Source organism: Mirounga leonina, unplaced genomic scaffold (assembly GCF_011800145.1).
Source record: "Mirounga leonina isolate KUSES-001 unplaced genomic scaffold, KU_Mleo_1.0 Mir_165, whole genome shotgun sequence".
NCBI classification, from domain to species: domain Eukaryota; kingdom Metazoa; phylum Chordata; class Mammalia; order Carnivora; family Phocidae; genus Mirounga; species Mirounga leonina.
The window spans coordinates 81317597-81330181 of NW_023270415.1; the positions used below are offsets into that span (position 1 = coordinate 81317597).

Below are 12585 nucleotides of genomic sequence, written 5' to 3' on the forward strand. Positions count from 1 at the left end.
CCCTGCTCTGCCCCCAGGACCTGTCCCTGTGGGGCTGGTGCCCTCCCCAGGCCCTGTACTTCCTCCAGCACCCAGCCTGGGGCGGGGCCACATCCTTTTTGGGGGTGAGGCTGGGTCTGCCAGGCTTTTCTGCTCAGTAGTGAAAGGACCAGAGGGAGATGTCACTTGGTCCACTCTGTGGAGGCACAAAGGACACAGGTGGGCCAGGGCGGCACTTCTGGTTCCTTGTCTTTGGCACAGACTGGCATGAGGCTCCCTGTGCCTCAGTTTCCCTGCTTATGAAGGGAAGGCCCTGCCCTGGTCTCCAAGGTGCTACAGTCCCAACCCTCACAATCCCATGGAGTTCCCGAGGCCACACTCCAGGTTTTCTGAATGGGGCAGGGAGAGGAGGGGGTTCTCTTCCTGGAGGAGGTGACTGGGGGGACCTAGGGAGGAGATGAGGCTCTGGGATCTCCATCCCATGGGGAGGAGCAGGGTCCTATGGGCTTGTGGGGGCAGGCTCTGAGCTTCGGGGTCCACCCTTTGGGGCAGGGGCTCAGAGGGGAAGAATGCGTGAAAGAGGAAATGCGTGAAAGAGGAAATGTGTGAAAGAGAAAATGTGTGAAAGAGGAAATGTGTGAAAGGAAATGCGTGAAAGAGGAAATGTGTTAAAGAGAAAATGTGTGAAAGAGGAAATGTGTGAAAGGAAATGCGTGAAAGGGGAAATGTGTGAAAGAGAAAATGTGTGAAAGAGGAAAGGAACCAGCTGAGACCCGCTCTTCCAGCACCACCACCACCTGCCTCTGCTGAAGCCCCCCCCCAGCACATCAGCCACCGGAGGCCCTGGGCAGATGGAGGCTCCCAGGAGGGACTGGGGGGGCCGGTCGTGTGCATTGGAGGAAACGCTTCATGGGGGCGAGGGGGGCCACACCCAGCTGTGCAGAGCTAGCCCCTCCAGAACCGACCACTGCTCCTAGTCCCTGGGGCCATGGGCACTCACCTGGCTGAGTGTAGTCTCCCTCCCAGGCAGGCCACGAGAGCCACCAACCCTTTCCTAGGGGACCGAATGACAAGCAGAGGACAGGAGGATGCAGAAAGGGTTTATTTTCTCCGGGGGCTGGCTGGCACACTGGGAGCAGGACCCCGGGCTGGGCTGTGGGCTTTGCTCTTCTACAGGTCCGTCTGGTCAGGGCGTAGCAGTCTCTGCATCTTGCGGCAGTGGTTGGTTGATGGTGTTTGCAAAACGGGACAGGCTTGTTGGCATAGCAGGGCACTGGGGGCCTGAGGCTGGGGCTGGCCAGGTGGGTTGGGCAGGAGAGCCTGAGGGTCTGTGGGGTCTGCGCGTGCAGGTGCATGCGTGTGCATGTGTGTGCCCAGGCGTGTGGGTATGTATGTATGTATGTGTGCGTGGGTGGGACAGCGAGCTTGCTTCACGTGCCTGCCACCTGAGACTCTGTTCAGAACGAGGCCCTGTGCTGGGGTCAGGGCTGGTCACAGCAGGGCCCAGAGGAAGACGGGCCCTAGGCTGAGCAGGAGCCCCCCGCCAGGACCCAGGAGCTGTGCACCCCCATTACAGAGGTCCTTATCACAGCACGTCAAACCCTGCACTTCAAGCTTAACTAGGCCCAGCAGGCCTGGATTCCCCGGGCCGCTTATCTCCGAAATCTGCTTCAATATACTAGAAACTTCCTTACAGGAGGGGGCACACCCCTTCTGCTGGTACTTCACCTGGGTTCCTATGGGCAAGAAGGGAGAAGCCTGGCGTGAGAGGTCACCCCGCCTCTCGCAGCCTCCTCGGGCCACATGCTCCCTGGGGGCACTTGGCCCTCCGTCCCTCTGCTGGAGTCCCATCCGGCCCCGTCCAGGAGGAGGCCTCTGGAGGATGGGGACACTGAGGCAGGCTGGAGAGTGGCCCCTGCCAAACCCACGCTCCTCTGAGAGGCTGGGGGAGCCTCGGAGCAGAGCTCCCTGGACACCCCCCTGGGTGCTGGGGACTCACCATCCTCCGTGGTCAAAGTCAGATTACCGGTGTAGCAGACATTGTGTATCTGACACTGGAAGGGCTGGCATGGACTGTTGTTCATATCAACGCAGAAGTAGCACCTAAGGCTCAGGGCTGGCCCGGCCGGTCGGCAGGAAGGATGCAGTTAGACCCCTTCAGGCAGAACCACAGCTCGAGGGCTCCTCCCCACCCTCAGGGATCGTGGAGGACAGACCCCTCACAAGCCCACACAGGGCCTCTCACAGCGGCTTGCCAGCCATGCCCCCCAGCACAGGCCCCGGCCCTGTGCCCCATGGCTCACCGAGCTCCGAGCGCAGCAGGAGGGCCAGCAGGAGGAGATGGATGCCTCTCATGGTTCCTGGGGGGGACACGAGGCAATGTGGGTGGGCCCCTGTGGGGTGCCCCAGACTCAGGCTCCCGCCTCCCCTCCCCAGACCCTGGCCCTCCAGGGCTGAGCCCTGGCCAGCCTGGCTCCCTCCCGCCTCACTCACCCACTGGCCTCAGGTCCCCTTCGGTGAGCTGGTACCACAGCACTTACCCCCCCGGCCAAGGAAGTTGTCCCCCAGTATCCTGTGCCCCAGCAGGAGGAAGTTGGGGCTGGGCTCTCTTGTCTCCACCTTCTTCCGGAGTAGCTATCAGACCCCAGGCGGGATCCTGAGTCCCAGGCCAGGAGGGGGCCTCACCTAGCCAACCAGCAGCGGCTTTGGGGAAACTCCAGGAGGAAGCTAGGTGCCCCCCTGCACACCCCCCACCCCGTTTCTGGTTTCACCTTCAGAGGTCTCTCTGAGGTCATGGGCCCCTCCCCAGCTGTAAAGCTGAGACTTCTCTGTCTGTCTCTCTTCCCCTCCTGGCCCCCAGTCCCCAGTTCCATAAGCCTGTCCTATCCTCCCTGCATTCTCCCCAAAAAGTACCCCTCAAAAATCACAAAAGCAGAAAAAAATTGTTTTGAATGTTAAATACTTTTTTTCCCCATTTTTCTGCTGCACTTGATACACATGTTGAGCAGCTCATTTTTATGGCATCTTCCCCTTGTACACTTGCTCTTAGGGTGAATTTATAATTTTTATAATCTTAGACATCCAGTGGACATAACGGTAGCTTGTGTGACTGGCAAACTCAAATAGAATAAAGATGTGTGCTCATGTTAGACTGAAGGCTGACAACGCAGGAGACACGGCTGTTTTGATTAAACTCACAATATTAAACTAGTCTTACTTCCCGAACACATGCCCAAATCACATAAACTGGAACAGTATTTGGCTAGTTTCTCTATTTATAAGAGTGTTAGGGATATTTTGTTTCTGTGAGCACTTATTTATGTGTAAGCAAATTAGAATAGAACAGTCTTCTCCGCGGGATTTTATAAATCAATTTGATAACATTATCCAGAGGTAGGAGAATGTCATATATACATAGAATAGTGTAGACACACATATCCAGAAAGGTACAAATAGATACGGTAGAGCTTTCTTCCAGAATTCTAGCCTCGAACCAGGCAGAAACACAGTAATACAAAATTCTCTGGTTTATATAAAAGAGTTGCTTCTCCCCTTTGCCCTGCTTTCTAATTTTATCTGAATTGTGTTTCTGCAGATGAGACCATTTGCGACCACCTGCCCTACATGCCGGGGAATGCTTCCCATCAAGGTTTATGGAAGACACCTCAAGATTCTCTCTTGCCAGGATGTGTAGTCTTATGGGCTGCGGACTAAGTTTTGGTTGGGGTGCTGCGGAGTGGCCAAGCAGCCATCTGGGTGGAAACTCACCTGAGTGGATAGAAATAACAGTGTTTCCAACTAGCCTCCCAGCCTCACTGGTTGCAGTTAGGGTCCCCGCGTCCCTGAGAGCCCCCAGTGGTGGCAGGCAGCCTCCTCGGGTTTGAGTGGGGGCAGGGGCTGAGGGTGGAGTGGAAGGAGGGAGGGAGGGAGGAGGTTGGGGTTTGAAGGACACTCAAGGACAGGCAGGGAGGCTGGCGGTGGTAAAAGCAAGCAGGGGAACAGAGAGGTCTTGGAGGAACCAGTCTGGGGAGGTCTTCCGTTTCCTCAAGAGGCCACTGAAGGTCCCAATTATCCTTAGCAAAATCTTGCCAACGAGGAGGAAGTGGACAGAGCTAGCGCCGTGGTGGCCGGCCGCATGGCCCCGGAAGCCGGCGGAAAGCAGGACCGCCGGGGAGGAGAGCTTGGGGGTGACAACCAAGGAGAGTTCCAGCAGGCCTCTGCGAAGAAGGGGCGGCCTGAACCGCAAGGGACTCCATTTCAACCAGGTTAGACCTCAGCGCGAAGGTTCCAGGCCCTAAAACCGGGCGCCTGGCGCGGGCTGAACCGTGTCCCTCCCGCTCCTGCCCGCTTCCCCCGACGAAACCTTAGCCTTCAGGGCGGGAGCGCTTCCGCTCGGGCACGCGCTCCAGAGCCTCCGGGGACCCCCGGGCGCGCGGATTGAGCTGAACCCGCATATACGGTGTTTTTTCCTGTGTGTCCGCACCTTTGGGGAAGTTTGACGATTAGGCCGGATCACTAAGAACAAAAGGGAAGGACGGGGCGGATGCTGAGTATGTCCGAAGGCCCACCGCCGGACCGGCGCGCTCTCCCAGAGCCTGTCGTCCGGACGGGCCCTTCTTGTGAGGACTCGACGGCATGACCTGCCCGGGTGACCCGAGGAAGTGAGGCCAGGGCCGCCGCCCACCGCAGGGGATGGGGGCTGGGCAGAGTGAAACCGCACATAAGGGGGACCAGGATGCCCCAGCCGGGAGCAGCCATCCCTGCCAGGGGACATTTGGCCATGTCTGGAGACCTTTCTGGTTGTCAGTCTGGGGGAGGGAGGGGTTTTGCCGGCAGCGGTGGGTAGAGGCTGGCTCCTGCCCCAGATGTTCCGGTGGCCCCACCCACTGGGCAGTCCCAGGCTTGCGCTCAGCATCTTCCCGCTGAGACCATACTGGTACTCGCCCTGGCAGTTGTCCCGGGAGTTGCTGGGTGGGCCTGTGCCCTTCGTGGAAACACCTCCAGGAGGCGCTTCTCGGGGCTCTGGGCCCCGGGAGACGCAGGACGGCTAGAATGGCCTTCCTCTGTCCCTTTCGAGGCTTTCTAAGCCTCTACAAGGAAGGTGGGCTGTGTGTGTTACCCAAAGAAATAAGAATTTCATTAAAGATAATGCGTTTGTAAAAGCCCTGTTAGGGGGCATGTGGCCATCGTGAGGCGGCTCCCAGGCGCACCTGCAAGTTTGAGGACTGGCCAGGAGGCTTGGGAGAAGAGGGTTGGGTTTGGGAGGGTGCACGGGAAACGCACCGAATCCAAAATGTGCAGATGGCAAAGCCTGGATGCATCCAAGAGGCAGTGTGGACAGGGAGTGAGGTGGGAGGTAAGTTCCCAAGACCCACCACGTGCTCCACAACCTCAAGGGAGCCCCACGACCTTCCTGGTAGACCCGGTTCTATCATTTCCCAGCCAAGGCCACACACGAGCTGCCCGAGTGGTGATGTGGCCAGAGTGCCCAGGGAGGGAGCTTGCACTCAGAGCTGCTCTCTGCTCCAGAGCTGAAGGAGCCCAAAGCACGCTTCCTCCTCCTGGTCTGCGTTGCTCTAGTCCTGCTTACCAGCCAGTGGGTGTCCACATGGGTCAGTAGGCCTAGACCTGCTTTGATGTTCACGTTATCCCAGACTTGGCGCTCGGAGCCCTTAGAGCTGGCCTTTGTGTTCTGCTGTGTCCCCCGCATGCAGGGAGCACATCCTGGCTTTGTGGCGGAAGGAATGTTCCAGGCTCATCCTGTTCTTTCCCAGATCCAGCCCTGGAGCGGCTGTTTCTCCCCCAAGCCCAGGTTGTTCTTGGTGGAGAGCCGTTCTAGGGTCAAACCGTAGATGTGCTTGCCACGGTGGGGTGTCGCCGCCCCAGACTCTCTCAGTGCCCAGAGCCAGGAGACACCAGTGTCTTCGTGTGAGCCCACAGCCCCGGCTGCCTCCCGGCTGCCCCTTTCCCGCATGGCTCCCATTGCCCACAGTGGCCCAGTCCCTCTGCCAGTCACCAGTCTCCATTCCCCCCTGTTCCGGGATTGAACCGGGTTCCCCAAAAGATAGGTCCGAGTCCAGGTCCGAGTCCTAACCCCCAGTGAATTTGACTTATTTGGAAGTAGGGTCATTGCAGACATAATTGGCTAAGTGGAGATGAGCCCCTACTGGAGCGGGGGGACTCTGACTCCTATGTTAATGAGAGTCCTTCTTAGAAGACAGGTGCGCGGGGAGAAGAGTGCCAAGTGACCGGAGGGGCAGGGATGGGGGAGAGGGAGCCACAAGCCAAGGAATGCCAAGGACCGCAGGTCAGCTCCAGAAGCAGGGGAGGCAAGGCACAAGTCTTCCCTGCAGGTTCCAGAGGGAGCACAGCTCTGCCGACCTTGGTTTGGGATTTCCAGCCTCCAGACTGAGACAGAACACATTTCTATAGTGTGAAGCCACCCCGTTCATGGTTGTTTGATGCAGCCCCCCGCCCAGGCCCCTCCCTGCAGACTGCCTTCTTCCCCACTGTGGGGAGATTCCACCAGATGAGCACTTCCCCCACCCCCACCCCCCCATCTGGGGCCCCTCAAGCCAGGTGTGTATCCTGATGACCGCAGGATAGAAGACTGCAGCTTCACTAACTGAGCAAGAATGGTTAGGTCTGGGCTCTTGATTCAACTGGGGTCCCTCCCTCCACGTGGGTCTGAGCCTGACAGTCCTGAGCAATGGGGATTGGGAAGCCCTGTAGGACAGGGTTAACTAGGGCTCGGAAAGTACGAGGCCCAGGTGCAGCGAACCCTCGGGGACGCCTGCACTGCCCAACCTGTAGCCGCGAGTTCTGGGGCCCCCGAAGCACCTGCCCGACCTGCAGCCGTGTGCTCATGGACCCCCGCAGGTGAGCTCTACAAGATGGGGCCCCGGGAGAGTGGCAGTGTGCATGATCACGGGAGACCTAGGCAGAAGCCCCAAATGGCTGCTCACTCCCTGATGGCTGGGGGGGTTGGGGTCCCGAACCCAGCAGGCGGCTTCTCCATCCTCAGCCCCAAACCCGGCACCTGCTTGGTGGCAGGCCAGCTGCTGGGGGCAGAGAGGAGGGTCTGGGGGCAGAAAGAGACGCCTGAGAATGGGGGAGAGCCTGTGGGCCTTCCATGAGACCCCCTGTGTTCGGGGTGGGGGTGAGGGGACCAAGCCGAGGGCGGGGCTCTGCTCTCCTCCTGGGACTTCTATAATGAAAATGCACAAGGAGGGAGAGGGAGGGTCTCTTTCAAGCTCAGTAGTGAGAATATAAAGGGATTTGGCAACAAGTAAAGGAAGCTAGAAAAACCTCCCTCCCTGAGCCCCAATAATTGCATTCCAGGGAAGTGACCTTCTGCAGGTCAGCTCTGCACGCCCCACTTACGCGTTCCTGATTTACTTAGCGCCTGTTCCTAACAGGCTATGCCAGCTCCTGGCAGTCCATCCGCGAAAAGAGGGATTTTTTTGCCTTAATGAAACTTGGATTATGATGCACAGTAAGAAGTAACTTGCTGGGTGTTGGGGGGCTGGACAGGAAGGACAGCCTGGGGCAGGGGCTTTAAGCTGGAGTCTGGAGCATGGTGGAGGGGAAGTTGCAATTTTAAACCTAATTTTGTAATTTCAAGCTGGAGAAAGGGATATTTGACCAAAGACAGAAAAAGGAGAGAGAGCTGTTATGCGCAATGTGTCTGGAATGTTCTAGAGGCAGCCGAGGGGGTGAGTGGGGGGCAGAGGGGTGCAGGCCAGGGTCTGGCTGAGGTGGCTGTGAGCCGGAGCAGAGGTCCATCCCAAGTGCTCGGAGGGCAGAACCGACAGGATTTCTCTGTGAATGGCTGAGAAACTTCGTGAAAGAGGAACAGGCCCTCACTGGGGAAATTCTCCAGGTGTACAAACAATGGATTATTTTGTGCCTGTTAAATGATGTGAGGGGTCCTTCCCACTGATGGGGTGGAGTCTCTGTGTCCTACTCAGTGGGGAGAGTATGTGCACACACACACACACGCACGTGTGGGTGCGTTGCCGAAACTGTGCAGGCTTGTTTCCCTCTGGAGCTCACATTTTTTAAAAAAAGATTCTTATTTTTATGTAATCTCCACACCCAGCGTGGGGCTTGAACTCACAACCCTGAGATACAGAGTCACTGGCTCCGCGGACTGAGGTAGGGTATGGGGGAGATGCCTGGGAGGTTACCTTTCTGAGTCCTCCTGATTTCCAGCATGGTTTGGGTCTTTGAGAGAGCCGTGCAGAGACTCAGATATGACCAAACAGCTTTAAGGAACTAAGGTTGACTTTATGAAACCTGGAACCATAAAGCCCCTTGGAAATGTTGGCCTGATACCTTGCTTACAGAGTTCCCAGCAGCCTCACCAGGTGAGTAAATAATGTCACTTCCTAGCAGGTGCAGGAACCTCAGGATACTTTGCGAACCTCATGAGGAGGAATCTGCCCAGATGGGCAGATACTGCAGGCATGTCTGATGGCAAGTACTTGGCTTGGCTTCTGGCCTGGATTCTACTAAAAGTTCAATCTAGATTCCTTATAAAAAGTTCCAGCAAGGGGCTCCTGGGTGGCTCAGTCGTTAAGCGTCTGCCTTTGGCTCAGGTCATGATCCCAGGGTCCTGGGATTGATCCCCGCATCGGGCTCCCTGCTCAGCGGGAAGCCTGCTTCTCCCTCTCCCACTCCCCCTGCTTGTGTTCCCTCTCTCGCTGTGTCTCTCTCTCTGTCAAATAAATAAATAAAATCTTAAAAAAAAAAAAAGTCCCAGCAAAGCAGATTTTTAAAAGGGATTTTATTTATTTATTTGAGAGAGAGAACACAAGAGGGGGGAGGTTCCTAGGGAGAAGTAGACTCCTCACTGAGCCCGATGTGGGACTTGATCCTGGGACTCTGGGATCATGACCTGAGCTGAAGGCAGACGCTTAACCAACTGAGCCACCCAGGCGCACCAGCAAAGCAGATTTTTTTTTTTAAGATTTTTATTTATTTATTTGAGAGAGAGAGACTGAGAGACAGAGCACATGAGAGGGGGAAGGGTCGAGAGCGTCAGAGGGAGAAGCAGACTCCCTGCCGAGCAGGGAGCCTGATGCGGGACTCAATCCAGGGACTTCAGGATCATGACCTGAGCCGAAGGCAGTCGCTTAACCAACTGAGCCACCCAGGTGCCCAGCAAAGCAGATTTTAAAAGATCTATAGATCAATCACTATTCTTGCTGAGTTTATGTAAATAATCAGGCCAAGTTTGTTAAAATTATACTTGTTTTACAAACAAATTAGTCTTAATTTGGCTACTTCTGGAAATAACAGTGATTTTAGTGAGAAAAATTGTATTTCAATAACACACCTTTACAGATGTTAAATCGTAGTTCTGATTGTCTTTGAGTATTTGTTGTTTGCCTAAGCTAGACAAATTGAGAAACTTCAGAGGAATTACCACAATAGCTCATGTATAGACAATCTTGCTTGTTATTCTATGGAGATAATAACAGGAGCCCATGGGCACATGATTATTTGAACAACTAGAAAATGAGATTGACTCCCCAACAATTGTATAACTCAGCAATCACCTTGACCAATTCTGTGTGGCTAGGATGACAAAATCGCTCCTTAAAAGCCAGAGCGTACCCCACTCCATGGGTTAGCCATGGACTTGTGGAGATAATGGATGGCCCCACTTTCTTTGTGATTGGATTGGATGATGCACTTGGGGATGCCCTTATCCTGAGACAAGTCTTCTCCCACTTGCCAGTGATTCCTCCTAATTAGGGTAATGTTAAGGCTTGACCTCAGACAAAGGAGGCTTCTTGATGGTTTTATTCCTTAGTCACATTTATCCTAGAAGTTACCGCTGTTGATATAAAATTGCAAGTAGAGGTTTTAGCCAAGCATACAGTGACCACCTTTAACTAAGCGTGACATACAGTCCCCCACAAATGCAAAAGGTGGCCCTCCAAAACTGAAGGGCCCTTGACATCGTGACTGCAGTTCAAGGAGGCCCAGAAGCAGATGACTGGCTCCTCACGACTCAGGGACTATGTGGCTCTAACTTGTGGCCAGGGCTTCCCCCAGGCTGGATAGACCGCTGGACTCGGTTTTGCCTGGATGCACGGACGCTTTATTAAAACCATTGCCAACCCAGCCAACCTTCCCAACTGAAAACAAAGGTGGGCATGTTCTGTGTTTCACTGGTATGACCACCTAGCATCCATCTTTGTTGCCTCTTTGGAACTGGGGGATGTTGTTTGGCACACGGAAGCTCTTAATAGGTACCTAAATGGTACTTACTAAGTACATGGTCAAAGCCCTAAATGACACTCAAAATAGCATTTCTCTACTAAATACTGAAATAACACAAATGCGTAAAGCAGTTTTACAGAACAGAAAGGTGTTAGACGTTTTAACTGCTGCACAAGGTGGAATGTGTGCTGTTATGAAGACAGAATGCTGTGTACATGTTCCAGATTTCCACTAAATTATTTCTAGGTTTCCAACTGACATGAATACTCAATTGGCCCTTTAGAAGATCCCTGTCTCTCCTTTAATGATTTGGTTCAACTCCTGGACCGGAGAAGGAGTTTTGTCAACTATCCAAGGACTCTTGGGGCACCTGGGTGACTGGGTCTGTTAAGCGTCTGCCTTTGGCTCAGGTCCTGATCTTGGAGTCCCGGGAGGGAGTCTCCGGTCAGGTTCCCTGCCCAGCGGAGAGTCTGCTTCTCCCTCTCCCTCTGCATCTCCCTGTGCTTGTGCTCTCTCTCTCAAATAAATAAATAAAATCTTTTTTTTTAAGAAGAACTCTTATTTGGGTTTCTTTTTTCTTTTTGTTATTCTGATCATGTTTTGCTGCCTTCTCCCTTGTCTCTCCACCTGGTGCTGAGACTCCTTTGCTGCCATAACTTCCAGCCGACAGAAGATCCTTTCCACTCGGGAAGATGCACACATGTGGTCTCTCTTGGATTCAACTCCCTCTGCCTTTCATAACTCCCATGTCTATATAAGCCCCAACTGACCAATACCGACCCACAGGTAGGGACATCTCTCCGCTCCTATTCAGCAGGAAGACGTTACAGAAGATGAGACCTTCCACTCTCAAAGACCTTAACGATTTAAGGATCAAAATTGTTCAGGGGGGGATGATGTGGGAAACAAAGGCAGAAGAAAAATTGAATTTCTCACTACCTACAGCCCATTGGCAAGTCCTTGAAACAGAAAGAGTGACCTTCTCTAGGGACTCAGCTGCCTGGATGTTGACACTTTGCTAAGGGCAACAAGCAATTCTAGGCCGAACCCCCAGGATCCTGTAAGTCTACCTTAACATATAAAAATTCTTTTTTGGAAACTTTATCTCTATCCCCCAAGATACACATTGGCAATCATCCTCCAAGCGTATGACCCACCGATATACATCTGAATGGTCTCCTGACTGAGTTTTTATGAAACAGTAATAAATGACCTTCTCCCAACAATGGCTAGCCCCCTCAAGGTCCTGGAAACATTGTTCCCAAAATTCCTTAGAGACTTAAACTATCTCCAACCCCCTCCGAACTTGAAAGTACATAATGGGTCACTCCTCCTGACCCCAGTGCCGCTCTTTCTGCCCATGGGTCCTGTCCCTGTGCTTTAATAAAACCACCTTTTTGCACCGAAGACGTCTTAAGAATTCTTTCTTGGCCGTCAGCTTCAAGCCCTATCTTTCCTACATCAGTAGGCTAAGTTACAAACCAGGAGCCAGTTCCCCCTGCCCCTAGCACAGTAAGTAAGAGTTTCCTGCACTAACCCCAAGAGGAGACCGCGCTTTGAGAATTATCTCCCTGCCTCCTTACCTGCTGCAAGTAGTAGACTTTTTGCTCAAACCAAGAGACTTAGGCTGACGCACCCCCCAAGGGGTAGACCCTTTGTACTCGGGGACAGGAGGGGTGCTCATGCCTCAGTAGGAACCTGCAGGACACCCTGGAGACCCGGGCCCTTCCTTGCTCTGGCCAGAGGGTCCTGAGTTCGCCAACATAAAGGCAACCAACCCCTCTGTGCTAGTGCTTTGTGGAGCCACTCAGTAGATTAAAACAAACACCCATTCTTTGAACGATCTCTCTCTGCCCCTCCTGGCAGCAGGAACCCTCAGCAGGAATAGGAAGTAAGCTGCCATCCTCAAGATCACTCCTGGGGATGCTAGTGGCTCAGTGGGGTGAGCATCAGACTCTTGATTTCCGCTTGGGTCCTGATCTCAGGGTTGTGGGACCGAGCCCCGCGTCAGCCTCCACGCTGAGTGGGGGGTCTGCTTGGGATTCTGTCTCCCTCTCCTCCTGCTTTCGTGCTCACTCTCTCTGACTCAAAAACAAAACAAAACAAAACCTACAACACCACACTCTTCAACGGTTGGGGCCGGGGGAAGGGCTGGGATAAAGCAATCACGAAGCTCTCCTATGGGATTCAAATGCCTTTTTCTTAAGGAAGCTTTTGCTTGCTTTCTGGAAACCTCTGACGGCTGTTCAGCAAGGAAGTTGGCTCTGACCGTGTTTTGCCAGTTTCGTCGGTGTATCTGGAGGAGCAGGTCCCGAGAGCCCCCAGAGCTCGTGTTGCTCTGTCCTTCTGTTTTTAAGAGCTCTTGGTGTATTG

The 12585-nt window shown here is 54.0% G+C and overlaps 1 protein-coding gene across 1 annotated transcript; it reads right to left on the bottom strand.

Annotated features, from left to right (window-relative positions):
- Positions 1-1067: 1067 nt before the first annotated feature.
- On the bottom strand, positions 1068-2591 carry LOC118015263 (lymphocyte antigen 6H-like). The gene is made up of 4 exons (XM_035012061.1): positions 2520-2591; positions 2283-2339; positions 1979-2095; positions 1068-1715 (listed from the first exon to the last, which is right to left on the bottom strand). Exons 2-4 carry the CDS (start codon positions 2332-2334, stop codon positions 1471-1473), a joined length of 414 nt encoding a protein of 137 aa, XP_034867952.1. The 5' UTR covers positions 2335-2339; positions 2520-2591; the 3' UTR covers positions 1068-1470.
- Between the last annotated feature and the right edge of the window lie 9994 nt (positions 2592-12585).

Excerpts from the sequence above, each read along its gene's own strand:
- LOC118015263 (XM_035012061.1), bottom strand. The coding sequence starts at position 2,334 with ATGAGAGGCATCCATCTCCTCCTGCTGGCCCTCCTGCTGCGCTCGGAG. Across the intron at positions 2,096-2,282 it reads CCTGCTGCGCTCGGAGCTCG|CCCTGAGCCTTAGGTGCTAC; the intron begins GTGAGCCATGGG and ends CGGCCGGGCCAG. Across the intron at positions 1,716-1,978 it reads GACTTTGACCACGGAGGATG|GAACCCAGGTGAAGTACCAG; the intron begins GTGAGTCCCCAG and ends TCTTGCCCATAG.